The sequence below is a fragment of the Pempheris klunzingeri genome, chromosome 3 (assembly GCF_042242105.1).
Source record: "Pempheris klunzingeri isolate RE-2024b chromosome 3, fPemKlu1.hap1, whole genome shotgun sequence".
NCBI lineage: Eukaryota > Metazoa > Chordata > Actinopteri > Acropomatiformes > Pempheridae > Pempheris > Pempheris klunzingeri.
Window position 1 is genome coordinate 21,451,925 of NC_092014.1, and position 27,923 is coordinate 21,479,847.

Genomic DNA, 27,923 nt, shown 5'->3' on the forward strand with positions numbered 1-27,923 from the left:
TGGAGAGTGATGACAAAGAACACACAGCTGTTGTCCATTTAGACATTTATAACTTACAGCACACAAGAATATTCACACATTATTTTTCCACAAACTGAAGAGCTGAAGTGGCATTTTGAAAAGAAAAAAAAAAAACACAACACAAAGGAGGAGTAACATGCACAATATTGAAAATAAAACATGCTCCAAGAACAGGCTTTTCTCCACACCTCAGAACAGGAACAACTCACTCATATTTTTAAAAATTTAAAATGCTGACATGGTCACATGTCATGATGTTGACATGCTGTAATAAAGTTATTACTGATGACTGTAGTCTGATAAAATGTTAGAATCCTTCAATGCATGGACAGAAGAGATGAAACTGGACATCCGGACGGCCAAGTTCTAAAAATGTGTCAAACATACACTTTCCTTTGAAACATGTATTTTTTTTCCCCCTCTACTCCCAAACATAATATCTGGCAGCCTTCAAAATCCAAAAACCACAAAACGGACACTGCTTGAGAAGGCGGGGTCGACAGAAGGATCGGCTGGAAAACAACCCCAATCAGCATTTATGGAAGACTGCACAGCAAACGTGCCGAAGCATGCAAATGAAACACAAAAGCAAAAAAAACACGCGTGCTAATAAACCCAATAAAGTCCCACTCAGTACAGCAGGATGATTCAGCCTCTCGTGTCCGTTTGCTACCTGCTGCCTCAGCGCCTGGACTTGGCGTACACGGAGCTGTACGCGCTGTCCACCTTTGGACAGAAGCGCTTGGTGTGCGCTCTGGCCCCCGTGGCTCCGCACAGGGGACACACATACTGCCGCAGATAGGGACACAGAACCTCTCCGGCAGGGTTCTTCAGCCAGTGGGATCCGTACACCTGCTCGGACTCCCCGTTGTGCTTGCAGAAACTGCAGCACATGCGCTCTGGTGATGGAGGTAACCCCGGATGGTCCGGCGTTTTGAAGCGTGCGCCTTTCTTGCGCTCTTTTGGAGCCCTCGATCCGGGGCCCGTCGGACTTGGCACCAGCTTCAGATCCCCCGCAGAATCTGGTGCGCACCACGAAGCATCAGGTGGGCGCGGATGAACCCAGTGGCCTGGCAGAGTAGATTCACTGGGGACATGTGGGGCACAGTTTGCTCCAAGATCTGCATCCATTCGCACAGATTCCAGCCCATGGCACAGGTTGTCAGTTTCTGGGTGCGGAGTTTTGGATAGTGGCAGCGGTGGCTCAGTGGTGGTGTTCCGGCCTAGGATCTCTCTAATCGTGTCTGATAGTCCTATGTAGTCTCTCCAGGGTTGGAAACTTTTGCTGTCCGACTCCATGAAGCGCGGCAGATGATGGAAGAGTCCCCAAACCATGCCGTTCATCCTCGCTCCTTCTGAGCAAAATGTTTCCGTCTCGTCTGCCAGACACCCTCTCAGTGCGACAATCGACTTGTTGACTTTGCAACAACGACGCAAAGGACAGCAGAAACACCGCACTAACCGCACACAACAAAGTTTTTAATTGCTAATTGAGCACAAGTGGTGATCAGAGTCGCACGCCCAGCCGTGCCAGCAGCCAATCACAGCGATCGCATGTGGACAGCTCGTGCGTCGCGCATGCAGGTCACTTAGGTTTCCTCCAATCAGTTTGAGTTAAATGATGCCATTCAGCGACCTCTCATGCAGTTTCGTGCTCTGGTGATGGCGCACCAACAAACTGCAAGGTTTTTAATGTTGTTTCTAATATCTTAGTCTCTACTAATCACTGGTGTAGGGAGATAAAGTCGGGTTACAATATTACCAGTGAGAAATTAGTAAATAAGCATTTTTAAGAAAAGCTTTGAATTTTCTTTGTCTATTTCATTGTGAAATGGGTTATTCACGTAACAGTAATAATGACTGTGATTTACCTGCAGTTGATGGTAAATGAGATCTGAAGCAAAAATCTTGGGATGGCTACTGCTGCTATCCAGACACTACACACGAGACACAAAGGAGAAATCAGAAAACCAGCAGAGAACATAAGACGTGCAGATGCTTCCTTACAGAGCAAGAGGGGTCAGTGAGTGGTTGATGACTATGAAAATTATGTGAATCATGTCTTATGGCCTTCAGTCACCATATCTCAACCCTGCTGGACACTTATGGCACATTCTGTGCTGAAACAGTATATTTTCTAAGAACAGGAGGCTTTTTTTCTATTTCTTTACATGTTTTGTCATCTTCCAGATAGAACAGGACTCCAAGTGTCCAGTTTGTATCTTGAGGGGGCAGTGCTGCCTCATGTGCCTTCACTGACCTGGGCCTGTCTGTGTCATATCTCAGCTCCTCAGAAGGATGAATGGAAACATCTGAGTAAAAATACACTGAGCTAGAAAGTCTAGTGGAACAGAAACTATCCCAGAAATGAAGGTTTGTTCAAGCCAAACTGTCTTTTTTGCTAATTACAGACAGCCAAATGAGCCAGTAAAAATTGTACTAAACAAAATAAATGTTTATGAATAAATGTTTAAGATTACAGCCAACCTGATGTGCACATATTCATGGTAAACTGTAACACTGCACCACAGATTCCACGATGCACATCTTTGAGTATTCAGATCCAATTCAGCAATGCTAGAAAATAAAGTCCTGCATGAAAAACCCTACTTAAATAAAAGAATTGTGAAACATTAGGAGCAAAATGTAATTAAAGTATGAAAGTAAAGTGCTGGTTTGGTTCCTTGACTGATATACTAATATAAATGACATCAATAGATTATTAATACTTACGCAGCAGGTTACTGTTGGAGCAGCTGGAGGTGGAGCTTGTTTGAATTACTCCAGTGTCCGAGAGAGACGAGAGCACTGGCCAGAGGGAAGAGTCAGCACGTGATTGGACAAGGAAAGAAGCATTAAGTTTTGATACACAAGTGTTTTCAGTTTAGGGACTTTATCTTTAGTCTTTCCTACGTACAATAAAAGCTTTACATAAAGTACAATACTTGAGTAAATGTACTTACTTTCCACCACAGCATGTGTGAAGGCAGCAGTAAGTTCTCATCATGTAGCCACAGCAGACCTGATTTAGATGTGATTTATTATCTGGCCAACCAAAACTACCACACACATGCCACATAGCCATAACATTGTTGGTTTGAATCCAGCTGTTGTACGTCATTCCTCTCATTTCCTGTCTACTTCTACAACTATAAGGCAAAAAAGATATTTTCCTGGTTCCAACAGAACAAAAAATGAAAAAGCCTATTGATAGAGTGTCAAGCAAATATAGAATGTAAAGTGGCAATTATATTGCATATCTTGCTGTAGTCTTTAAAACTGGTTTCCACAATATTAAAGTAGAGGATAAAATGCTTGACAGCAGTGATAATTGGTAGCTATAAAACAACATGTTCCTGGCTCAGCTAGATTACGACAGCAAATAATCCATTTTCTTTGTTTCCAAGCTGCACTTTGTCCAAAAGGAAAAAAATAACAGTGTACTAACTGTACTGTGTTACTAACTGTAACAGTAAAATAACAGTGGGGTAAAAGTATAATCAGTCTTTATTGATATTTTGGAAATAAGTTAGTGATTTTAATCACCACCCATCATAAAAGTTGGATTAAAATGACCAGTCCAAATGTGGGGCCTGTGGTGTGTCCACCATCCTGTCCGCTCGGACATCCCATGTTTCCGACTGGTGATCGACCTCTCTGGTTCTGTGCAGGAGAGAGGAGTCAGTGAGGGGAAGTGGTAATGAGGAAAACATCTTTTAATATCAACCATAAAATAGCAAATAGAGCTTTTCATACACAGTCAGACTTAAACATTACTGTGTAAAAAACCACCATGCCTGCATATTTAATTCCCGTCATAAAAAGGGGAGAAAACTGAAGAAAATATTGTAGTTGTATTTGTTTATTCTGCATCAGCAACCACACAACCCCTGATGTTACTCATCCAAAGCACTCGCACTGCAGTGTACACTTTGGATTTGTTTAACACAGGTAACACTCAAGACACGTTATGTTAATAGTTCATTTCCCCTCCCTTTATGTACACTGATGTTGCTATAAATGCAGGTTGACGAACTTGCAGTTGTAGGACAGATTGAGGGCGGAGTAGAGCTCAGGAGTGCTGGGGGTATGAACTCCTCCCTGGTGTAACCCAAACACGGCAGCTTTCCCCGAACTGGTGGAAGACGGAGTAATGGGGCGACAGCCAGATACACTGGTGGGCCCCAAACCTGAGAAATCTGGAGTAACATATTCATACTGTATTAAGCAAAATTATCCCAAAAACCAGCAGTTTCCCACCACTCCATCCTATAATGTAAGCACAAACTCACTGAGCGCAGTGCTCTCCCTCCTGTTGCTGCTTGGTGTTCGTTTATGAAACAGGAGTGAGTCACACAGATACTGCTGCTTCAGAACAGAGGCCTTCTGTTGCTCAAAATCACGGCGCTGTAGACGTAAAAGATACAATTTATACAGCAACGAGCAGCTTTTTAAGCCAACATGATGCGCTCTTTTGTAGGAGGAAACTACTGTGAATGCACAAGCTGATCTTCAGACCACCGTATATCCCTTTAAAAACCTTGCCGCCTCCTTCTCGTCACACCTCGTGGCTTAGTCGGATGGCAGCGTCGGTGAAGGACTGCCGCTCCTTATCAAAAGTCCGCCTCTGGTGATCAAGCTGTGCCCAGCGCTCCTGCAGACGTTCCCACTCTTCCAAAAAGTAGGAATCAGCCAGTTCAGGTGGGACAGGTGAGGCAAGGCTGTCCTGCAGACAGAAACCAAGGAGGAGATTTTTCTTTAAAGTCTGACAGTGGCAAAAGGTCATGTGAGAAAGTGTGTGTGTGTGTGAGATAGACAGTCGTACCTGCAGCAGCTGCTGTTGTACTCTGACGAGCTGCTGACTCTCCTTGAGGTCAGTTTCTAGTCGAGCCAGGAGCTTGTCGTGGTCGGTGCCGACACCTGTGGGGTCTACAGAGAGACAACATCTTGGACTCTTCAGACTTGTGTTTCCCAGTCAAATGAAAGCTGATGACATAATTCTAAGAAGTGTAGTCACTGTGCACATCGAGCCATCACTTTAAAAGGGTTGTTCACCTTCGGATATGACGCCCAGTCTCCTCTGCACCTGCCTCCAACTCTGAACCACTCCTCCTGTTACATGGTCGCCGAGCGCCACCTCGGCTTGATCCAGCCTTTTGTCTTCAGTTTGGACCTCATCCTGAACATCCGCCACCTCCGACAGGGTCTTTAAAAAAGGTCAGGCTGCTTTTGTTATGTTAAATACTTTGAATACAGCACTGTTACTTCAAGACTGACAGTTCGTACTTGACCCTGGAAACAGTACTTGAGACGAAGCGTTATGCACTAGGTCTTTTAAGTAACTGTGAGAGCTTTTGATTGCAATCCTCCTCAGCTGGCATGAATTGTAGATGTTCTAATTTCCTTTTTCCTGAGCACTCTAAGGATGTCTCTGTCCGTCTGCCTCTAGCAACCTCTGCTGAGGCGGATCACTTGATACAAGTGAAGGCTCTAGAATAGCTACTGGAGAGACCTTGAGGTGAGGGGGTTTAGTTATGCGGACGGAAACATTATGCTTTCAGGTTGTCCATGCGTCTGTGTGTACGTCCCATTACCATGAACTCGATATCTCAGGAGCACTTTGAGGGAATTGCTTCAATTTTGGTACAAACATCCTCGTAGACTCAAGGATAAATTGATTTGATATTAGTTGGTCAAAGGTTACCGTTTACATCTTAATGGCCGCCAGTTACGACAAAATTTGATCCCATAGGATGAAGGTCATCTTCATTGTGACATTATATTGTTCTGCAAAAACACTTTTCTAGCCAGTATCTGACGCCATAACTCAGACACATGAGGAGACTGTGACCATGTTTCACATTTGGTTGGATACTGAACTGGTGGCACTAATCTTGGGTCGGGACAGACTGGCGGAGGCACACAACCACGAGGCAGTCATTCTAGTTCTTTTTAAAATCATCCTTCAGTTCACTTAGTGTTTTATGAATGTCTCTTGGGCCTGCACCAGCCTTTAGTTAAAAAGACCCACTTCGACTCACATGCTCCATGTCGAGTCTGAGCGCATGGAGCAGAGTGGTGAGGCTGTGGCGCAGCTTCATCGCCTCTCTGAGCTCTGCTTCTCTGCGCTCCAGCATCAGACGTAGGGCCGCCTCCTCTCGTCTGTAAGGAGGGGAGAGGATCAAGAAGAGGCAGAGAGGGTGTTTTGAAAGCAGTGATCAAAAAGTGACAACCACCAACTTACTTTGCAGTAGATCTGAACGATTTGATTGGCGGTTCTCTTTTCCCACGACTCCCTGGAGGAAAATTCAGCACCTCTATGGCTGGAGAGATCAGGGTTAGGTCAGATTACTCACAGTTACAGAAGTCAAATTGTGTCTTTAACAACATAATCCATTGGATTACAACAAAAAATGGCAGGTGATCTGGTTTCTTTTAGATTACATCTCATTTAAATCACAAAAATCTCAGTTCCACAAATTCTCTTTTTTCATTTCAAACATCTCAAAACATTTTTAATGCAAATAAAATACATTTTGTACTTAGTTTGCCAAATCAAATTACCATTACAAAAACAATGCAGGCACAGACAACAGGTGTACTGTGTGTATTCTGCAACATGTGGGATGCTGTTCAAGTTTTTGTTGCTGCCATTTTTCAGGGTCAATAAAAGGGAATACAAACCCCATTATCCATAAATCATCATTAAGGAACACAAAGAAACATTAATTAGCTCACCGTTAACAAAACTGGCAATACTTGTTAATATTGTTATTGTATATTCAGTCTTTTTTTGTCCTGCTTTCCTACTATTGCTTATTTTTTCTATTTATGCCTATCTTGCCCCTGCTGCTGCTATTACTGTACATGCAAATTTCCCCCAATGGTGGATCAATAAAGTCTTATCTAATCTAACCTGAGAGGAGCATCTTACTTCAAACCCTGTATGTCAGGTGTGCTTTTCATGAGTTACCAGCAGTGGTTACCATGAAAAAAGATTCATAATTTAAAAAGTTACATATTTTAAACCTTGACAGTGTCACTAATTACACTTTTTTCAAACTAAATCTGGGCAGATAGTAATTTATTTTTTGTAATCTGATTACAATTACATTTGTTAGACCCAACACTGAGAAAGATAGTAAATGTTGAGGGGCTTCAGTAAATATTTGTGTGTGTGTGACTCACAGGGTCCTTTCTCTCTGTGTCTGTCGGTCAGCAGTGACAGTCTTTCCTTCAGTTTGTTGCTGTGCTGCTCTCTGCGCCTCAGCTCCCCCTCCTGCTGGTTACACCTCAGCTGCAGACGCGAGCACTGGCAAGAGGGGAGAGGTGTTCCTGAGAAAGGGGTGGTTGGTGGAAGAGGTACACAGCTGGTAAAAAGGCTCTTACTTTGGCCCGTTCACTTCTCAGCATGTCCTGAAGCCTGGCCACGTGCTCATCCATTTCCTTTAGTTGCTCCTACAGTGCAGGAGTTGAGTCTTATTCTCCAGGATTACAATCTTTTTTTATTCATTTCCTATTCACCCACCCTGAGTGAATCTCCTTGCTCCTCTGCGTCAGACCACCAGGGGGCGCTGTGAAAGGCCTCATTCAGATGGTTGGAGCTGGAGTCCCTGAGCATACTGGAGTCTGCAGTGGAAGCAGAGACAAAGGAGGGAAATGTATGAGAGAAAGATGGTGGGAGTGTGACTGGAAGAATTCATACATGATCTGAAACTTCTGGCTCTTGTGTCTGCATTTCAGGTAAAAACTGTTACCTGAAGGCTCTGAACGTCCTCCAACTCTTCTGTGGCCAAACCTGGAAGCCATCTGGGAGCAAATTTCATGTATGATTAACAAGGGGACAGTTTACTCACATGCAAATGTGACCGGTGTGCACCACAGCTGTATCAAAACAGGGATAGTATGTTCCTTGAATACGTCAAATGACAAACATCACTATAGTAACAATGGGTCACATGTTTCGAGCGCCTTACCTGAGCAGTAAAACCTTCTCAGACAGACGCTGCCTCTTTTATTTCCAGGTGGTGGCACTTCTGCTGATTACCACTGACAATGGGCTGCAAGATGGAAGCTTCAGGATTGATTCAGTCAAACTATTTCCTACCAACCCTTCATAGTATTAACTACATTTTCCAAGAGTTTTCTGGAGTTCCTGAGGGCCAAATTCAAAGAAATATTCCTGATGGAAGGGCACACTCAATAATCCCTGAAGCACATCCAGATTTACAGGCTCATCAAGTTTAGATTTAGCTCCCCAAAATCATGTCAGCATGTGGTGTCATCCATCAAGTGAGTCTGAGCTTGTATGGAGCAAACACAGCATGCATTACCAACATATGCTGGCACACTGCAATTCACTACTATTCATTACTATGACCAAATTCAGGTGATGCAATTTGCATATCCTTCATTCTTTGTGCTTTTGCTTTAACAGTGAAAAAAAAGAGGCTGCAGTTGTTATGCAACATCTTTGACCTGTTCATGCGTTTTGGCAGCAACAATCACCAGAAGGCTTATGAGCAAAAAAATTAAAAAGACACATTTTAAAAAGGACACTCAAAAAAAAATCTCACACAGCAATTCATCAGTGTCAGAAACAAGTCATTTAATTTCTAAAAGGTTGCCCACAGTAGCGAAGATAAGAAAGATACAGGCTCACAGTAGTAAAGGTTTTGGTTGTTGGAACAGGATTCCAGTGTGGAAAACAATTAATGCAGCATGATTCATTAAATACAAACAATATTTGGAAGTTTTGAACACATACATGAACATTTGCTGTTTGGCCATTAGTGTCTGTAAAGTGACATATATTAAATTTGCTACCAGGCTGCACTACCCAAATAGTGTAAGGCCTCGATGTGTTTTCCTTAAATTAAAGACAGGAACATAAAGGCTAATAAAAGCAACCTTAAAAGGCTGTTACATATATACAGAAAAAAGAGGGGATGAAAGGTTATTTGACAGTCCCATACTCTGCACTGATAAGTGTGTACCGTGTTGCTGTACCTCAGGGTAGTAACACCATTACCACTGCCACAAATAGATGAATAGTTTAAGACACCAATCAGTATGCCCGTTGGCCACAATATGAAATATAGCTGTATATATATATTTAACACAACATGTCTTGATTCTTGAACAGCACCTGGTTTAAATGAATGTTTGACTGTCTCAAACAAAATACACGAGGAAGTTAGACTTTCAGTAGCCAATCACATGGGCTGAATGCCACTGACCAGAGACACACACCAATAGGTCAGTAAATTGAGACCGGACTACTGGGTAAACCAAGAACGGCTTAATCATTAGTTAAGTTAGTGTCAATGAAAACTTTTTCTTTTTTTTTTCTTCTTTTTTTTAAAACATGTAGAGTTTGGCCCTGTTTACATGTAACAGATGGGAGTTATGATACCATTAGTTTTGGCAAACAAGTGGAAAAGTTCCCTCCCCAGAACCCATTAGTCCCATGTTGCATCACCCAAAGAGGAGCTGCTGGTTCAGAAATCCTCCACTTTCCTGCTGCTGCTGGAGACAGAAAAACAGAGATGATTGGCAATAATAACAAACTGACATAAAACCAGCCATGGCTGCGTTCCATTCAGATGCTTCAGCTTCGGACTCCTGGTAGTAAGTAGTTGTAAATGACAAATACAGTTACTATTTAAAATGTTGGTGATGACAGCAAGGTTACATCTGAATATATACAGCTTATATGTAGAATATAGCATCATGCTGTTGCTCTGCATCTTTTAACCGTGCAGCAATGTCATCGTTTGGGATATTTGTGGACGAAGGCCAGCAAAGTCACTGGGAATAATATGAGTGCAGCGCAGTCAAGGGTGGGATGGCTTGCAAGGAGCTGTATCTGTGTCTACACAGGCTCCATTCATTTCACAATATGTGCTTAAACTTAGAGTGTTGTTTTTGACTGGCAGATGAGACTCAGATGGGCGCAAATTCCAGTTAAAACCAATCAAATCAATGCACATTGTTCTAAGCGACCAGAGTCTGCCGACCGGGCCAAGGCAGGTGGCTGTGTCGGCAATCTTAATTCAAGTTATATTAGTTATAAAGATCTTTTAATAAATGTTTGACAGTAATCAGTGTTTAGCACGGAGGCTAAGGGTTACACTGCCTGGTTTAAATGTATGGTTTTAGGACGTTTCAGCTTTATTACAGACTTTAAATCATTTGTTTGAAAAGTAATCAAAAAGTATGTCTAATGTAGTAAGATGCATTACTTTGGTGACATGATTAAAATAGTTACATTCCTAATTACATTTTTAAGATAATCTGTAACCTATTACATTACAAAGTAACCCTCCCAACACTGCTTGTATGTCACAAATGGACGATTATTAATTCAATTACAAGAATTCAACACTTATGTACTTGTAAGTTACGATTATATTCTAAAATGAGGAGGGCGATTGTGCTGGGAGATGCTGTATTGATGAAAAATAGATTTTTCCTATTTACTTCGTTCATGGTTTTGGTAAAAATACATTTAGCCACACTAGCTTGCCTTGTATGGTAATCATGCAGATCTGAACTAAACTGTTTGTGTAAGGTTTCCAGCAACTTCATGAGAGAAATATTTCCAACATGACTAACCAGTCATCAACATGTGGTTTATAAGAGAAACAAAGATAGCAACACTAAGAGAGCTCACAGAGGCAGGAACCATCAAGTATATGAAAAACAGCAGCCTTAATTAGCAACATAATTAGACTTACAATTAGTCAAATAATCAGTTATTCTATTGAACTGGAATCTAATGGAATTAATCAGCGACATTTACTTTGTTTTAGACATCATAAACTTTAGATATTTTGGTTGCGGGCTGTTGGTTGAACAAGCAATCTGAAACAGTCACCTTGGTAAACTTTGTTCCTGTTATTTTCTGACATTTTTAGGTGAAAGAATTAGCAATTTAATAAAGAAAATGATTTGCAGATTAATTTATGTCAAAAATAATTGGTGACAGTCATGTCATGTGAAATAGCAGACTGTTTATACTACTTCTGCCTGAATTTCACGGATTCATTTCAGCGTAAACTGAACGTGAAGGTGTAATTAATTTCTTCCCTAGAGTAATTGATTGCACAGTCTAAAGTGAAGCCTCAGTGAAGGAAAACATCGGCTCACCTCAGAACAGGGAGCAGGACTTGGGGGGTCTGAAGGGATTATCGCTGGAGGGGACCCCGACCAGGAGAGGGTCCTTGGGGGCATTTTGGAGACAGAAGTTTCTCAGCTCAGCAGCAGCCTGGGACACCTGCAGAGCCAGACATGCAGTGTGATGGTGGTGTTTGAGAGGACGGACACACACACACACACAGTCACACACACAGTCTCTCTCTCACACACACACACACACACACACACACACACACACACACACACACACACACACACACACACACACACACACACACACAGTCACACAGACACACACACAGTCACACACACACACACACACAGTCACATGTACAGTGTTTGTAATGCTCCAGCTGGCCTGCTGTCAAACTTCTACTCTGCCGATTCACTAACTGGCACCTTTTTTTGCATAACATTTGCAAGCAGCGGCACAGTACACAGATGGGTGCGTCTCCAAAGTGGGTTTGTGAGAGATACTGTTCGCATGTTTGCTTTCTGTAACCAACAGGTCTGACTTTAATGGACGTGTCACTTCTCCCCATAGGCTGACACTTGTGAAGTGGTTTGTTTGGTTCGTTAGTTACGCTTTGACAAAACGAGCAGCTTATAAGAATAATTTACAACTTGGCAGGCGTTAAAACACTTGAAGCGGTGGTTTAATCCACCTGAAACCAGTTTCTGTGTCACTTAGAGGAGCCTGTGATGTAAGAGTCCGGTCTGTTTGTCTCCGCCATTCAGCAGCAGGTTGGCTCAGTCTTCCGTGTTTGTGTGTCGGTGTTGAGGGGCTTCGTACCTTGATCCTGCGGATACTGGCCTCTAGCCGCAGCTGCTTCACGGCCCTTTGAGCGATGATTAAGTTGTTGCTGGCGTTGTTGTTGGACATGGCGACGGCTGTCAGCGGGGAAAAGTTGAGGGCTACTTTGAGTGAGCGGTCACCACTTGGCGGAAATTAACCCCAACGGCTCGAAACCCTGAACCCGACTGAGAAACATTGGTCACTCTGGGCCCCGCCTCCTCTGCGCCAGCCAGCCTCCCTATTGGACAGACGGCCTGTCAATCAAAACGCGAAGCGATGGCCACTCCCCCTACATACACAGGCCTTTATAATGAGTTTCCTAGAGAGCAGAGCAGGACAGTAGGTTACACTGTGACCTTCAGCTGCAGGGTGACAGTGGTCAGTCACCACTTACACCAGTGGGACACCATTAAATGTTAGATGAGAGGGTACATTTCAGGCACCCAAGTGCAATGTAGAACAGTGAGCAAGTTTAAACTGGGGTATCAGTAACACCCCATCATGGCTTGGATCAGTTTTCTTAATTTAGTCCAGCATCACAGATCATGACATTTGCCTTATAATCTGCACAGCATATGACACCCTTGATGCAGGTAATGACCCCCAAACCCTTTAATAAGGAAAGAAATGGTAGTGTATGGACAAACAGGATTACAAAATTATAAAGAGATTGTAAACATACATGAAAAAGGGATCCAGGAGGACGTTGAGCAATGCTGAGGAAGTACCTCCTCTTCATCATGGAAACCTTTAGTAACACCTTTGTATCACTAAAAATGGCTTATATGCTATGATGGTTATTTCTGCTCACCTGCACAGGTAAGCAGCTAGTGCACGCACTGAGAGGGTGAGTGTTCATGCGCACAGAGCATGACCTAATGTGACACAGATCTAGTTTTTTTTTAACTTTAAGATTTTAATAATGTCTCTATTAAAAAGGGGACATGGAGGGCACTCAGGTGAAATATAACAAGAGGAAACAGTTATATATTATATAAGTGCACATGTACATGCATATAAATGTATACCCATATTTGTGCATACATGAAACACAACAAAGGCAGCCCAGGTTAAACAAGTTCGTCTGATCAGGGTAGAGGCAACATCTGAGCCAGTGTAAGACAAAAAGGGTTTCCAGATTTTGAAGTAAGCATCATGCACTTTTCAGTGTGGTCAGTTGGATAGAACTCTGTGGCATCTAGTAATCCAGTTTGGTACAAAACAGGATTTTAAAGAGGCTTTTTCTGCGCTTGCTATGCATGAAGGCTGGACAACAGATTTTGCTTTGTTAGGGTGAGACCTCATGCAAAAAGTAGTCGAGACATTTCACTCCAAAGCACAAATGTCAGCCTCGTGGTGGCACCTGAGGAAAAGTCAGGGGCTCACCAAAGTCTTTAAGATTCATCACCTGGACACCATGGATAGTTGTGCCAAATCTAATGGCAATTCACTGAATAGTGAGATTTCACTCTGCACCAAAGCCATGTGTCATGGCTGCAATTTTCTTTGCTGACCACTCTACCATCAATGCACACATATCAGCTGCACAGTTTTCACAATAATATAGAAAATCTGCAATTGGGTCTAAATAATAATCCATAGTATTGTTTACAAAATAAATCCTAGTCAAAGTAACACAGAAGTCTTTTTTAAAAAAGGGTGTGTAAGCCATATACAGTATAAATAAGACTCACATCACAGCTGTACAGGAAATAAACACGGAGAGGAAGAAGACAATTTTTTATCTTCACTTTTATTATAGCAGCACGGTGGTGCTGTGGTGAGCACTGTTGCCTCACCACTGTATGCCTTCCGAATTCGAACCTGGGGTCTTTCTGTGTGGAGTTTGCATGTTCTCCCCATGCTAGTGTGGGTTCTTCTGCACATTAGGTTAATTGGTGACTCTAAATTGCCCATGTGGGTGTTTGTCTGTCTCTATATGTTGGCCCTGTGATTGACTGACGACCAGTCCAGGGTATACCCTGCCTCTCGCCCAAAGATAGCTGGGATTGGCTCCACCTCCCCGCGACCCTAATGGATAAGCAGTACTTTTATTATAAACCATATAGTTTCTTTTGACTAACACAACCATCACAAAGGTAATATATTTCAGGAATTACACAAAGTGTGGTAAGATTTAATTATACAACATCTTCTTCTATAATTTTATGACATGAATGAAAACTCATGTTATTACACATGTGAGTTGGATGAGTATGTTACCTGTTCACTCAGGTGATTTGCCCCCTGAAGATAAACAAGAAAAGAGACCAAAAAAAACATGGTTATTAATACCATGTAGTTCATGGTGTTGAGATACCAGCCCTGAAATGTAATTCATACTCACAAATGACCGGTCCTATGGTGAGGGGCTTCCCAGGCTCTGAGGTGGAAACTGATCGTTGTGTCCTACTTCTGCAAAGCTACACGGTGGGAGAGGGTGGAATAGAATGAGAGATATCAAACTCAGTGTTTAAGTGGCATTGATTATGGATCGACAATGCCATTGAGGAAGTGAACTGTGTGGCTTACTGGACCACAAAAGGAGTTCCTTTGGTCACACAAGCTGAGGCTGCAATGAAGGAAAATGTCTCGGTATTCATCCTGGAGCAGGAACAACAGGACAGTGAAATGAGCCTGGTAGGAAAAGCCGCTCTCAGTCACTGACACCAGTTTGCTGTCCGTGGGACACCTGGCAGAGAGGATGGAGAGGGGTCATCAGGGCCATCGCACTACAAGAAATGTTACAACATACATCTGCTGAGGCTCAAGAGGGGATGCTTACTTGTTCTGGATGAGAGAGTATTGCATGGGATCGTCAGGGTTTGATGAGTGAGTGGCGTGGCAGTCCTCCAGAACAACAACAAAGAATGGATCTCTTCTCTCCACAGAGACACCCACATACAACGGTGAGCCCACCGGCAGGGTGACCAGGCCTGGTGGATAGGGCTCAGTATAGTCAGGGTTGTGGAAAAGAGACATCGATGCTCTGGCTTTGGTACCCGAGCCTGAAATGCCACCTAGCCTGTCAAGAAAATATGCATTTAAAAAAAAAAATCAAGTCTTTTTCCCCAAGTTTTATTCTTCATCTTCTCATTGTTATGTTTCTTTAATATTCCAGAAAGTTCAGGACATTTCTTAGTCTTTGGAGGTGTTTCTTGCTTTTCTTGGTTGGGACAAAATTCTTTAAATTCATATACAATTCATATACAAACAGTAGACATAAAATGTTCTTTCATTATATGTCAGTCAGATATAGTAGAGGTTTCTGGAGTTCTTGTCATATTGTGGTGCGCTGTGCTGTTTTCTATAAGCCATAATCAGGGGACCTACTGTTAACTCAGACAAAGGGGTACACTTTACAGTACAGCATTGTGAATGCTTTTTGATTGGATAGCAACAAAACTTGCGTTCAAGAGCTCGCTGAAAAACTAAAATTCAATTCACATTCTGAAACAGAGCTTATTTCTTTCTTTAAAACAGCAAAGCACCATGAAATCCACTATACTATCTCTACTAGATTGAACGATTGTATGAAACTTAGCACAACGCCACTGAATTCGTCACTTAATGAACTGCAGAACAAACGGAAGTTAGAGATAGTCATTCCTCTGAGTAAAATCTGCAATTGTTTTAATTAGTTTGTGTGTGTGTCCGATTGTGATTCATTTACTATCAAGTGTCTCTTGCAAAAGACAAATTAAAAGCGCAGTTTTACTCTTCTGTGTATCACAACATGCAGTGTTGCTGTTGCATGATGTCCTCACAGGTCACCTCAAAAACTCCATTTAAGTTTGTGTGTTAAGGATTTGACAAAAGTGACTTGGGAGACTCCCAGTGGTAGTATTAATACAGACACTGGGCAGACAGCAATGCATTCTTACACTATGGTGAATGGTTAAAAGCAACACAAAGACTAGACCATTTTTCACCAGGTTTGCCATCATTTTTATGATATAAATTCATCAGAATAATTTGGAAAAACGGCACAATGACATAAGAATAATAATATAACATACACATAGCAGCTTTATTATTCTACAACTGGTCATATTCAGTAAAAGGCTACTTACTCCAGGAATGGTCTGATAGCCACATTCAGGCTGGTGTCTGTGTCCAGGGGATACGCACAGGAGAAGGGAAGACTCGTGGGAGGGGTGAAGGTCGCATTGTTGATTGGATAGATGAATAAACTGTTGGAGTAGATGGCATGTGTGCCGTTGGTCTGAAACACAAAGGATGATGAAATTATGTCAGTTGAATGATTATGTCAGCTTGGGATGAGGTGCTATTAGTAGCAGCATGGCCATGTGATGTTAAAGAAGTCAGAGAAATTGTCCTTCAGGTGGAGGACCTGTGTTTCAGACACTGTATGATAACAAATACTTAGTACTGTTGGTTCCTGCTAACCTGAACTCGCTGCAGAGGAGTTAATGAAAAGAGACATCTCATTTGGGGACCAATGACCCAATCTCAGTTACAGTAATAAAGATCTAAGCTAACAATACAAAGAGTATGTGCAAATTGTGTATATTGCTGAGCAAAGATATTTGCAGAGGGAGTTTGGAATCACTGAATGCACCATTTGAGTGATTGTGATCACTTTGATCATGACAGTGTCAAGTCAGCAGGAGTGGAGCATAGAGGTCCTCTTATGAAGTCTTGTGTTCAACCGCTCCCCACCAGAGACTCTACATCACTTGGCATGAACAACAACAACATCAGCAGTGGATGCAAATGGATCCTCCAGGGTTTTGAGAGTCATGACCAGGCTTGGAGGAATCCAGGTGTTGAGGAGGGAAAAGGTGATTATCAAATTTTGCTTCTTCCTTGGGGGTATTTATATCCTGAGACGATCCTGGTCAAAGTCTTCTATAGCACCCTCAAGGACACAGCGGTACTCCAAGTGACCAGCAGGGGGTGGGAGGCACGGCTGGCAGACGTAGATAGCCGCAGGTAGCTCGTGCTTGCTGGGAAGTTCAAGGCCTGGCTCTATCAAGATGAAATAGCATCACATTTCTTTTGGCTGTTGGTTGGTTGCTGTTTAACGAGGTCCCACGGACTACTGCTACAGTAGCCTCTTTGTGTTGCACTGATTTTACACGCTCTGTGTCATCTCTAACCAACCAAACACAAATTTGGGATTTTTAAATTGTAATGATAACCACAGTAGTAGAGTGATGCGCTAAAGCAGTCCATTCTTAAGTACGCTGAGAGCAAGCGCAAGGTGTCCAGAGCTAAAGAAGGGAGGGGGGCACAGCAATGCATTGTTTAAAGGGGCCAAGAATTAGAAATATTTCTTTAGGCACACCGACAAACAGGTTTACAGCAAATAGATTTGAAAAGTATGGAAATCTTTACCCTCAGTGTGTTTCCACAGGCACCTTCTCTGGCCTCCACTTCGTACCACACTACAGCTTCAGACGCTCTCACCCAGGAGCACTTGTGGGATGCCAGGTTGCCAGAGAATGGGTTCAAACCAGAGGATATCAGGTCAACTAAAGCCAGCCCTAACTGGAGTTTAACTTGGCCACAAATAAGTTGAGAAGGCTGGAGAGGCGGGACTAAAGAAAAAGATATAAGGTCACAGAATATAAGTGTCAGTGAAATGATGATTAACACTATACATATTATATAAAGTTAAAGTTTTATAAAGTTAAACTAAATTACAGAGGATCTCATCTGGTATAAAGTAGTGTGGACCCTCCCCTCAGTATGTAATATTAATTGTATTATGTCAAAACATTCAAAAATATGAAAGGAAACCTACATTCACAGATGACACTGGCATCTTCATGGTGACCACAGTTGTGGACACCAAACCCTTCATGTCTGCACTCTGTTATCGATGATTCATTTCCAGAACAGCCAAGATCGTCCAACCAGATGGGTCCACTGCCCTGCCCAAAGGCTGCATTCTGTAGTGCTGAACGAGCAGTGCCACAGCCCAGCTGTCTACACACCACCTTGGCATCCCTCAGGTCCCAGCCATCGTCACACACCGTCCCCCACTGTCCTTTATGGTAGACCTCCACTCTGCCAGAGCAGGGGCTGGTTCCTCCATTGGCCAGGCGGACCCCGACTCCTGTGCTGTTGCTCGCTGGTGTTGTGGCAGTGATGTTGACAAAGACTTGAGGAGTGGTGAAGTTCCCAGGTCCTGGAACTGGTGTGGTTGATGTGCTGTTGAATCCTGGTTGAACGAAAGACAGGTCTCTGTGAACTCACAAGAATACTACATCCAGCACTGCCATCAGCATTAATGTGGGAAAGCCTCATTTCTTTACTAGAGAGATCTGTTGGTGGTAAATATTGAAACGTTTTCACGAGGCAATTTTTCTAGTTAAATGTGATCAATAAGAATTGGAGTATACTTTAAATATGTGTAGACATTCACCGTCACAGATGACACTGGCATCTTCATGGTGACCACAGTTGTGGACACCAAACCCTTCATGTCTGCACTCTGTTATCGATGATTCATTTCCAGAACAGCCAAGATCGTCCAACCAGATGGGTCCACTGCCCCACCCAAAGGCTGCATTCTGTAGTGCTGAACGAGCAGTGCCACAGCCCAGCTGTCTACACACCACCTTGGCATCCTTCAGGTCCCAGCCATCGTCACACACCGTCCCCCACTGTCCTTTATGGTAGACCTCCACTCTGCCAGAGCAGGGGCTGGTTCCTCCATTGGCCAGGCGGACCCCGACTCCTGTGCTGTTGCTCGCTGGTGTTGTGGCAGTGATGTTGACAAAGACTTGAGGAGTGGTGAAGTTCCCAGGTCCTGGAACTGGTGTGGTTGATGTGCTGTTGAATCCTGGTTGAACGAAAGACAGGTCTCTGTGAACTCACAAGAATACTACATCCAGCACTGCCATCAGCATTAATGTGGGAAAGCCTCATTTCTTTACTAGAGAGATCTGTTGGTGGTAAATATTGAAACGTTTTCACAAGGCAATTTTTCTAGTTAAATGTGATCAATAAGAATTGGAGTATACTTTAAATATGTGTAGACATTCACCGTCACAGATGACACTGGCATCTTCATGGTGACCACAGTTGTGGACACCAAACCCTTCATGTCTGCACTCTGTTATCGATGATTCATTTCCAGAACAGCCAAGATCGTCCAACCAGATGGGTCCACTGCCCCACCCAAAGGCTGCATTCTGTAGTGCTGAACGAGCAGTGCCACAGCCCAGCTGTCTACACACCACCTTGGCATCCCTCAGGTCCCAGCCATCGTCACACACCGTCCCCCACTGTCCTTTATGGTAGACCTCCACTCTGCCAGAGCAGGGGCTGGTTCCTCCATTGGCCAGGCGGACCCCGACTCCTGTGCTGTTGCTCGCTGGTGTTGTGGCAGTGATGTTGACAAAGACTTGAGGAGTGGTGAAGTTCCCAGGTCCTGGAACTGGTGTGGTTGATGTGCTGTTGAATCCTGGTTGAACGAAAGACAGGTCTCTGTGAACTCACAAGAATACTACATCCAGCACTGCCATCAGCATTAATGTGGGAAAGCCTCATTTCTTTACTAGAGAGATCTGTTGGTGGTAAATATTGAAACGTTTTCACGAGGCAATTTTTCTAGTTAAATGTGATCAATAAGAATTGGAGTATACTTTAAATATGTGTAGACATTCACCGTCACAGATGACACTGGCATCTTCATGGTGACCACAGTTGTGGACACCAAACCCTTCATGTCTGCACTCTGTTATCGATGATTCATTTCCAGAACAGCCAAGATCGTCCAACCAGATGGGTCCACTGCCCCACCCAAAGGCTGCATTCTGTAGTGCTGAACGAGCAGTGCCACAGCCCAGCTGTCTACACACCACCTTGGCATCCTTCAGGTCCCAGCCATCGTCACACACCGTCCCCCACTGTCCTTTATGGTAGACCTCCACTCTGCCAGAGCAGGGGCTGGTTCCTCCATTGGCCAGGCGGACCCCGACTCCTGTGCTGTTGCTCGCTGGTGTTGTGGCAGTGATGTTGACAAAGACTTGAGGAGTGGTGAAGTTCCCAGGTCCTGGAACTGGTGTGGTTGATGTGCTGTTGAATCCTGGTTGAACGAAAGACAGGTCTCTGTGAACTCACAAGAATACTACATCCAGCACTGCCATCAGCATTAATGTGGGAAAGCCTCATTTCTTTACTAGAGAGATCTGTTGGTGGTAAATATTGAAACGTTTTCACAAGAAAATTTTTCTAGTTAAATGTGATCAATAAGAATTGGAGTATACTTTAAATATGTGTAGACATTCACCGTCACAGATGACACTGGCATCTTCATAGTGACCACAGTTGTGGACACCAAACCCTTCATGTCTGCACTCTGTTATCGATGATTCATTTCCAGAACAGCCAAGATCGTCCAACCAGATGGGTCCACTGCCCTGCCCAAAGGCTGCATTCTGTAGTGCTGAACGAGCAGTGCCACAGCCCAGCTGTCTACACACCACCTTGGCATCCCTCAGGTCCCAGCCATCGTCACACACCGTCCCCCACTGTCCTTTATGGTAGACCTCCACTCTGCCAGAGCAGGGGCTGGTTCCTCCATTGGCCAGGCGGACCCCGACTCCTGTGCTGTTGCTCGCTGGTGTTGTGGCAGTGATGTTGACAAAGACTTGAGGAGTGGTGAAGTTCCCAGGTCCTGGAACTGGTGTGGTTGATGTGCTGTTGAATCCTGGTTGAACGAAAGACAGGTCTCTGTGAACTCACAAGAATACTACATCCAGCACTGCCATCAGCATTAATGTGGGAAAGCCTCATTTCTTTACTAGAGAGATCTGTTGGTGGTAAATATTGAAACGTTTTCACGAGGCAATTTTTCTAGTTAAATGTGATCAATAAGAATTGGAGTATACTTTAAATATGTGTAGACATTCACCGTCACAGATGACACTGGCATCTTCATGGTGACCACAGTTGTGGACACCAAACCCTTCATGTCTGCACTCTGTTATCGATGATTCATTTCCAGAACAGCCAAGATCGTCCAACCAGATGGGTCCACTGCCCCACCCAAAGGCTGCATTCTGTAGTGCTGAACGAGCAGTGCCACAGCCCAGCTGTCTACACACCACCTTGGCATCCTTCAGGTCCCAGCCATCGTCACACACCGTCCCCCACTGTCCTTTATGGTAGACCTCCACTCTGCCAGAGCAGGGGCTGGTTCCTCCATTGGCCAGGCGGACCCCGACTCCTGTGCTGTTGCTCGCTGGTGTTGTGGCAGTGATGTTGACAAAGACTTGAGGAGTGGTGAAGTTCCCAGGTCCTGGAACTGGTGTGGTTGATGTGCTGTTGAATCCTGGTTGAACGAAAGACAGGTCTCTGTGAACTCACAAGAATACTACATCCAGCACTGCCATCAGCATTAATGTGGGAAAGCCTCATTTCTTTACTAGAGAGATCTGTTGGTGGTAAATATTGAAACGTTTTCACGAGGCAATTTTTCTAGTTAAATGTGATCAATAAGAATTGGAGTATACTTTAAATATGTGTAGACATTCACCGTCACAGATGACACTGGCATCTTCATGGTGACCACAGTTGTGGACACCAAACCCTTCATGTCTGCACTCTGTTATCGATGATTCATTTCCAGAACAGCCAAGCTCGTCCAACCAGATGGGTCCACTGCCCCACCCAAAGGCTGCATTCTGTAGTGCTGAACGAGCAGTGCCACAGCCCAGCTGTCTACACACCACCTTGGCATCCCTCAGGTCCCAGCCATCGTCACACACCGTCCCCCACTGTCCTTTATGGTAGACCTCCACTCTGCCAGAGCAGGGGCTGGTTCCTCCATTGGCCAGGCGGACCCCGACTCCTGTGCTGTTGCTCGCTGGTGTTGTGGCAGTGATGTTGACAAAGACTTGAGGAGTGGTGAAGTTCCCAGGTCCTGGAACTGGTGTGGTTGATGTGCTGTTGAATCCTGGTTGAACGAAAGACAGGTCTCTGTGAACTCACAAGAATACTACATCCAGCACTGCCATCAGCATTAATGTGGGAAAGCCTCATTTCTTTACTAGAGAGATCTGTTGGTGGTAAATATTGAAACGTTTTCACGAGGCAATTTTTCTAGTTAAATGTGCTCAATAAGAATTGGAGTATACTTTAAATATGTGTAGACATTCACCGTCACAGATGACACTGGCATCTTCATGGTGACCACAGTTGTGGACACCAAACCCTTCATGTCTGCACTCTGTTATCGATGATTCATTTCCAAAACAGCCAAGATCGTCCAACCAGATGGGTCCACTGCCCCACCCAAAGGCTGCATCCTGTAGTGCTGAACGAGCAGTGCCACAGCCCAGCTGTCTACACACCACCTTGGCATCCCTCAGGTCCCAGCCATCGTCACACACCGTCCCCCACTGTCCTTTATGGTAGACCTCCACTCTGCCAGAGCAGGGGCTGGTTCCTCCATTGGCCAGGCGGACCCCGACTCCTGTGCTGTTGCTCGCTGGTGTTGTGGCAGTGATGTTGACAAAGACTTGAGGAGTGGTGAAGTTCCCAGGTCCTGGAACTGGTGTGGTTGATGTGCTGTTGAATCCTGGTTGAACGAAAGACAGGTCTCTGTGAACTCACAAGAATACTACATCCAGCACTGCCATCAGCATTAATGTGGGAAAGCCTCATTTCTTTACTAGAGAGATCTGTTGGTGGTAAATATTGAAACGTTTTCACGAGGCAATTTTTCTAGTTAAATGTGATCAATAAGAATTGGAGTATACTTTAAATATGTGTAGACATTCACCGTCACAGATGACACTGGCATCTTCATGGTGACCACAGTTGTGGACACCAAACCCTTCATGTCTGCACTCTGTTATCGATGATTCATTTCCAGAACAGCCAAGATCGTCCAACCAGATGGGTCCACTGCCCCACCCAAAGGCTGCATTCTGTAGTGCTGAACGAGCAGTGCCACAGCCCAGCTGTCTACACACCACCTTGGCATCCCTCAGGTCCCAGCCATCGTCACACACCGTCCCCCACTGTCCTTTATGGTAGACCTCCACTCTGCCAGAGCAGGGGCTGGATCCTCCATTGGCCAGGCGGACCCCGACTCCTGTGCTGTTGCTCGCTGGTGTTGTGGCAGTGATGTTGACAAAGACTTGAGGAGTGGTGAAGTTCCCAGGTCCTGGAACTGGTGTGGTTGATGTGCTGTTGAATCCTGGTTGAACGAAAGACAGGTCTCTGTGAACTCACAAGAATACTACATCCAGCACTGCCATCAGCATTAATGTGGGAAAGCCTCATTTCTTTACTAGAGAGATCTGTTGGTGGTAAATATTGAAACGTTTTCACGAGGCAATTTTTCTAGTTAAATGTGATCAATAAGAATTGGAGTATACTTTAAATATGTGTAGACATTCACTGTCACAGATGACACTGGCATCTTCATGGTGACCACAGTTGTGGACACCAAACCCTTCATGTCTGCACTCTGTTATCGATGATTCATTTCCAGAACAGCCAAGATCGTCCAACCAGATGGGTCCACTGCCCCACCCAAAGGCTGCATCCTGTAGTGCTGAACGAGCAGTGCCACAGCCCAGCTGTCTACACACCACCGTGGCATCCCTCAGGTCCCAGCCATCGTCACACACCGTCCCCCACTGTCCTTTATGGTAGACCTCCACTCTGCCAGACCAGCGGTTGTCAGAGTTGACATTTAGATTTAGATATTTCCCTTTTCAGAATATTGTTTTATAGAATATTGTCATTGTTTTATGTATTTAAATTAGCCTATATTTGTAAATTTGCAAAGACACAATTAAAATCGTCACCAAATGTGAGGTTTCGTAATACTGCACCTGTCACAGAAATTTGAGGGAATCGCTGAGTAAAGTTAACAAGCGTGTAGTCACTGTAATACATCCTGATATTTTTGGTGCTAGTACTTCTGAATGTGGGGAAACAACCATTTTATTAATGTCTTTTAAATGAAGCGCACCCATAGGTGTAACAAAAAACAGAAAAATTTTTTTTTTGTTGTTTTCTTTCATTTAAAAAGGAAAATACAGTCATAGAGTGAATATGACAAGATATCAGATGACTTACCAAAGGTGTTTCCTGTAAAAATCTGCAAAATTAGGAGCAATAAGAAACCCCCAGGCACTCCCATTATGGACCACATCAACCCGCTGAAAATACGAAAAAAAGAGAGATATGTCTTAAAATCATATTTTCAAATTGCTGCCATGCATACAATTCCTCACTTTGCCAGTCTTTGTACTCACGCTGGAGTGTCAAGATGAAATTCTCCCAGTGAGTGAGCGGGCATGAATTTATACGCCTGTCTGTGTATTCAAAAGACCAAATGAAGTAATCGTTGGTGAAACACATAAATGAGTCATTGATGCCATGACAGCAGAGGAGTTACTCATTAATCAAAATAAGATAAATGGATAGATTAATAGAACATTCATTCAAACAAAGTCCATAGTAAATGTGTATCATGGTACGACAATCAATCTCAAGTCATTGTTAAACATAAAAACATAATGATTGAACCCCACCGTAATGATCAATGTTCATTCCAACGATAACGTTCCTACCTGACATTGATAATTTGACCAACTTGGTTTTTACAGAGTTTTTCTGATCATATTTAATCATATTTTTAAACTCACGTCCTCTTTAGTGTTTTATTATTTCAGGGTAAATGGTTGACTGCATTGTGCAAGACCATTAATGCTGGTAAGTACCTGTGAGCAATAGTGTGCTCTACTTAATACTAAAAGTATGCAACAAAGCAATTCAAACCCTACCTATCACACAGGCAAAAGTAAGCACTGCCAAGAAAGCATGTTTGTGCACCTCTCAGGATTTATTTGAGAACATTTAGCTCAAACAACTTCACTGATAAGATGTCAATCAAAACAGTAAAGAACAGACTGACTAACATGCAGGTTAACATTGGATTTGGTGGGTGCTTTGATCTGTCATAAATAGATGTTTTTACATTTACAGGACTTTCGTCAGTGATGGTATATGTTTTTAATTGCACACCTGAACCTATCTGAGATAAACGTTAATGAAAGGTGTAAAACAAGTAAACACTGTTAAAACTGACCAAAAACAAAGAAAATCCTACCTTAACACTCAGTTATCATCACATGATATAAGTATGTAACTAAGTATTCAGTCACGGGAAGATCATAACTCCTCTCTCTGTTCAAAGATGGTCTCTGGTGTCTGATGTGAACAAGAGCCATGTTTTTAAGAGGATTTTAACACAGGACACAATGAATAACAATGTTTTACATTCAAAACTTTTAGATTTAGATTATCTGTTGATGCCCTAACCTGGATTTCCTGTTTAAATAACAGGGCACAATGCAGGAGGATATGGATGTGTTAACTTCTTGTCCTGCAAATTCATGACAATTAAAAAAATAAACGTCAAGCTGAGAATATGTCCTCAGAAAAGTCAATTAATCATCATACTTAGTAGGATACATCATCTGGGCACAATGAATATCTGTGTCTGTACAAGATATTGTACCAATCCATCCATTAGATGTTGGATAATAAATGCTTTGATGGTGCTAGATGGAAAAGTAAGGGGATCACCACAGTGAGTGAATTCATCCTCTGAAGAACATGAAAACTTGTACAAAAATTCATGACAATCCATTTGATAGTTGTTGCAATATTATAGTCTGGACTAAAGTGGTGGACTGAGCGACTGACAAACCAGGTGACATTTCTATCCTTAGAGCCATGTTGCTGCTAAAAACCCCACATTTGAAGGTCAGATTTGGATTCAAATGTTGCTAAACTCTGATTGGTGCATGGAGATACTTGCCATCACCTTTTTCCCCCACTTAAAACCAGTGAGAAAAGCAAGAACGAAAAAACACAATTACAGAAATCTATGTGAAATAACATCCCAACAACATATCAGTGTGTTCGTTCTTGGGCAGAAAATCATGTGGGACCGGTCACTTATGGACAATTTAGTTGATAGAGAAAAGAGATTTTCAGGGTCTTTCAGGTGTTGAAGGATTTTAGGTCAAAGTGGGTTTCTAATCATCTGTTCCTTTTACCTGTAGGACCTGCTCCTCCTCCTCCTCCTTCTCACTGGCGATCCTAATATCACATTGTAAGTTAATATGTGGGTTGATCATATTGATGAGTTGGACAAAACTGTCGATACTTAATTTGGTGAAAGTGTTGTACTGATATCTGTGGCAAATGACAGGTGGAAAACTGGATAAAAACCGCTGTCAAGGCAGTCACAATGGAGGGAGACTATGGCTGCTCTTTTAGTTTGCTTGGAGCAGTTCCCTTTGTTAAAACTGATTACTGATGCCTCACTAAGAGTTATGAGGAGCAAAGTCATTATCCAATAGGGGACAAACTACACAAACACTTCCTCTATTTATTAATGTAACACCAGCTTCAGGCTGGACTTTTGGACTTCACTATTCTTTAATAAAACTATCAGCATACACTAGGGGTGGTAAGAGTGCTTTAATAATTAACTGATTTCTCATGTGTGATTTGGACATTTTGAATACTTCTGTAAAATGCATCTTTACCCATAGAAGAAATGGCTGGTATCGAGAAATCCTACAAGAGGCTGAATTTCAAGGGCTGGCATAGTGTACAGGAGCATCTGCATGAGTATGAGCTGGAAGTCCCACAGTCAGAATGAAAGACACCTCCTGAAAGCCGCTGAGAATGACCGAGCTAAGATCCTGTAGGACTTCCAGATTCAGACTGAAGAACTTGTGATGACTAACCAACCTCCCATTGTGTTGATTGACAAACAAGAGAAGAAGGCAGTGGTTTTATGTATCTGAGCGACAGCAACAAGGAAGGAACATCAGAAGCTGGAAAAATAGCAAGGGCTGAAAGAGGAGCTCTTGATCACTAGTTTTTTCAGATGTTGAAATTATTGTTGCAGGGTTTTCCCCTTGGGAACATGAATGTGCCTAGTACATTTAACGGCAATGGGACTGATTACATTTTTATACACACGTGGACAAAATTGTTGGTACCCCTCTGTTAATGAAAGAAAAACCCACAATGGTCACTGAAATCACTTGAAACTTACAAAAGTAACAATAAATAAAAATTTATTGAAAATTAAACAATCAAAATCAGCCATTACTTTTGAATTGTCGTTCAACAGAATTATTTAAAAAAAAACAAACTAATGAAACAGGCCTGGACAAAAATGATGGTACCCATAACTTAATATTTTGTTGCACAACCTTTTGAGGCAATCACTGCAATCAAACGCTTTCTGTAACTGTCAATGAGACTTCTGCACCTGTCAACAGGTATTCTGCCCCACTCCTCGTGAGCAAACTGCTCCAGTTGTCTCAGGTTTGAAGGGTGTCTTCTCCAGATGGCATGTTTCAGCTCCTTCCACAGATGTTCAATGGGATTTAGATCTGGGCTCATAGAAGGCCACTTCAGAATAGTCCAATGCTTTTCTCTTAGCCATTCTTGGGTGTTTTTGGCTGTGTGTTTTGGGTCGTTATCCTGTTGGAAGACCCATGACCTGCGACTGAGACCAAGCTTTCTGACACTAGGCAGCACATTTCTCTCCAGAATGCCTTGATAGTCTTGAGATTTCATTGTACCTTGCACAGATTCAAGAGACCCTGTGCCAGATGCAGCAAAGCAGCCCCAGAACATAACCGAGCCTCCTCCATGTTTCACAGTAGGGACAGTGTTCTTTTCTTGGTATGCTTCATTTTTGCGTCTATGAACATAGAGTTGATGTGCCTTACCAAAAAGCTCCAGTTTTGTCTCATCTGTCCAAAGGACATTCCCCCAGAAGCGTTGTGGCTTGTCAATATGCATTTTCGCAAATTCCAGTCTCGCTTTTTTATGATTTGCTTTCAACAGTGGTGTCCTCCTTGGTCGTCTCCCATGAAGTCCACTTTGGCTCAAACAACGACGAATGGTGCGATCT

The 27,923-nt window shown here is 43.2% G+C and overlaps 4 protein-coding genes across 6 annotated transcripts; all 4 read right to left on the minus strand.

The window, feature by feature from the left end:
• Positions 1-644: 644 nt before the first annotated feature.
• Positions 645-1,488, minus strand: nanos3 (nanos homolog 3). Its single transcript, XM_070828239.1, has one exon. It carries the CDS (start codon positions 1,363-1,365, stop codon positions 703-705), a length of 663 nt encoding a protein of 220 aa, XP_070684340.1. The 5' UTR covers positions 1,366-1,488; the 3' UTR covers positions 645-702.
• A 2,099-nt stretch (positions 1,489-3,587) lies between these two features.
• Positions 3,588-7,464, minus strand: LOC139199420 (afadin- and alpha-actinin-binding protein). The gene is made up of 10 exons (XM_070828490.1): positions 7,411-7,464; positions 7,210-7,318; positions 6,266-6,344; positions 6,063-6,183; positions 5,077-5,227; positions 4,847-4,950; positions 4,586-4,747; positions 4,314-4,428; positions 4,058-4,220; positions 3,588-3,684 (listed from the first exon to the last, which is right to left on the minus strand). Exons 1-10 carry the CDS (start codon positions 7,462-7,464, stop codon positions 3,588-3,590), a joined length of 1,155 nt encoding a protein of 384 aa, XP_070684591.1.
• Positions 7,465-8,608: 1,144 nt separating this feature from the next.
• Positions 8,609-12,175, minus strand: LOC139199127 (guanine nucleotide-binding protein G(I)/G(S)/G(O) subunit gamma-10). 3 transcript variants are annotated; one of them, XM_070828144.1, is made up of 3 exons: positions 11,975-12,175; positions 11,173-11,299; positions 8,609-9,546 (listed from the first exon to the last, which is right to left on the minus strand). In XM_070828144.1, the coding sequence occupies exons 1-2, from the start codon at positions 12,062-12,064 to the stop codon at positions 11,174-11,176; spliced, it is 216 nt and encodes a 71-aa protein (XP_070684245.1). In that variant the 5' UTR covers positions 12,065-12,175; the 3' UTR covers positions 8,609-9,546; position 11,173. The 3 variants fall into 3 exon arrangements, with proteins under 3 accessions (XP_070684245.1, XP_070684244.1, XP_070684246.1); XM_070828143.1 differs by having other exon boundaries at positions 8,609-9,549; XM_070828145.1 differs by having other exon boundaries at positions 8,609-9,552.
• A 1,536-nt stretch (positions 12,176-13,711) lies between these two features.
• Positions 13,712-27,811, minus strand: LOC139199421 (scavenger receptor cysteine-rich domain-containing protein DMBT1-like). The gene is made up of 18 exons (XM_070828491.1): positions 27,739-27,811; positions 23,358-23,678; positions 22,740-23,051; positions 22,116-22,535; positions 21,492-21,911; positions 20,868-21,287; positions 20,244-20,663; positions 19,620-20,039; positions 18,996-19,415; positions 18,372-18,791; positions 17,748-18,167; positions 17,339-17,541; positions 16,051-16,202; positions 14,763-15,002; positions 14,510-14,669; positions 14,325-14,400; positions 14,201-14,224; positions 13,712-14,008 (listed from the first exon to the last, which is right to left on the minus strand). The coding sequence occupies exons 1-17, from the start codon at positions 27,809-27,811 to the stop codon at positions 14,205-14,207; spliced, it is 4,917 nt and encodes a 1,638-aa protein (XP_070684592.1). The 3' UTR covers positions 13,712-14,008; positions 14,201-14,204.
• Between the last annotated feature and the right edge of the window lie 112 nt (positions 27,812-27,923).

What these genes read in the sequence shown, in the direction of transcription:
- LOC139199127 (XM_070828144.1), bottom strand. Translation starts at nt 12,064, where the DNA reads ATGTCCAACAACAACGCCAGCAACAACTTAATCATCGCTCAAAGGGCC. An exon ending in CCAGTATCCGCAGGATCAAG is followed by an intron (nt 11,300 to 11,974) that starts GTACGAAGCCCC and finishes CTGGCTCTGCAG; the next exon opens with GTGTCCCAGGCTGCTGCTGA.
- nanos3 (XM_070828239.1), bottom strand. Translation starts at nt 1,365, where the DNA reads ATGAACGGCATGGTTTGGGGACTCTTCCATCATCTGCCGCGCTTCATG.
- LOC139199421 (XM_070828491.1), bottom strand. Translation starts at nt 27,811, where the DNA reads ATGCATATTGACAAGCCACAACGCTTCTGGGGGAATGTCCTTTGGACA. An exon ending in TGCCAGTGTCATCTGTGACG is followed by an intron (nt 18,792 to 18,995) that starts GTGAATGTCTAC and finishes TCGTTCAACCAG; the next exon opens with GATTCAACAGCACATCAACC. An exon ending in CCTGTGGAAACACACTGAGG is followed by an intron (nt 16,203 to 17,338) that starts GTAAAGATTTCC and finishes TTTGTGTTTCAG; the next exon opens with ACCAACGGCACACATGCCAT.
- LOC139199420 (XM_070828490.1), bottom strand. Translation starts at nt 7,464, where the DNA reads ATGGATGAGCACGTGGCCAGGCTTCAGGACATGCTGAGAAGTGAACGG. An exon ending in TGAGAAGTGAACGGGCCAAA is followed by an intron (nt 7,319 to 7,410) that starts GTAAGAGCCTTT and finishes TCGCGTCTGCAG; the next exon opens with CTGAGGTGTAACCAGCAGGA. An exon ending in ACACAGAGAGAAAGGACCCT is followed by an intron (nt 6,345 to 7,209) that starts GTGAGTCACACA and finishes TGATCTCTCCAG; the next exon opens with CCATAGAGGTGCTGAATTTT.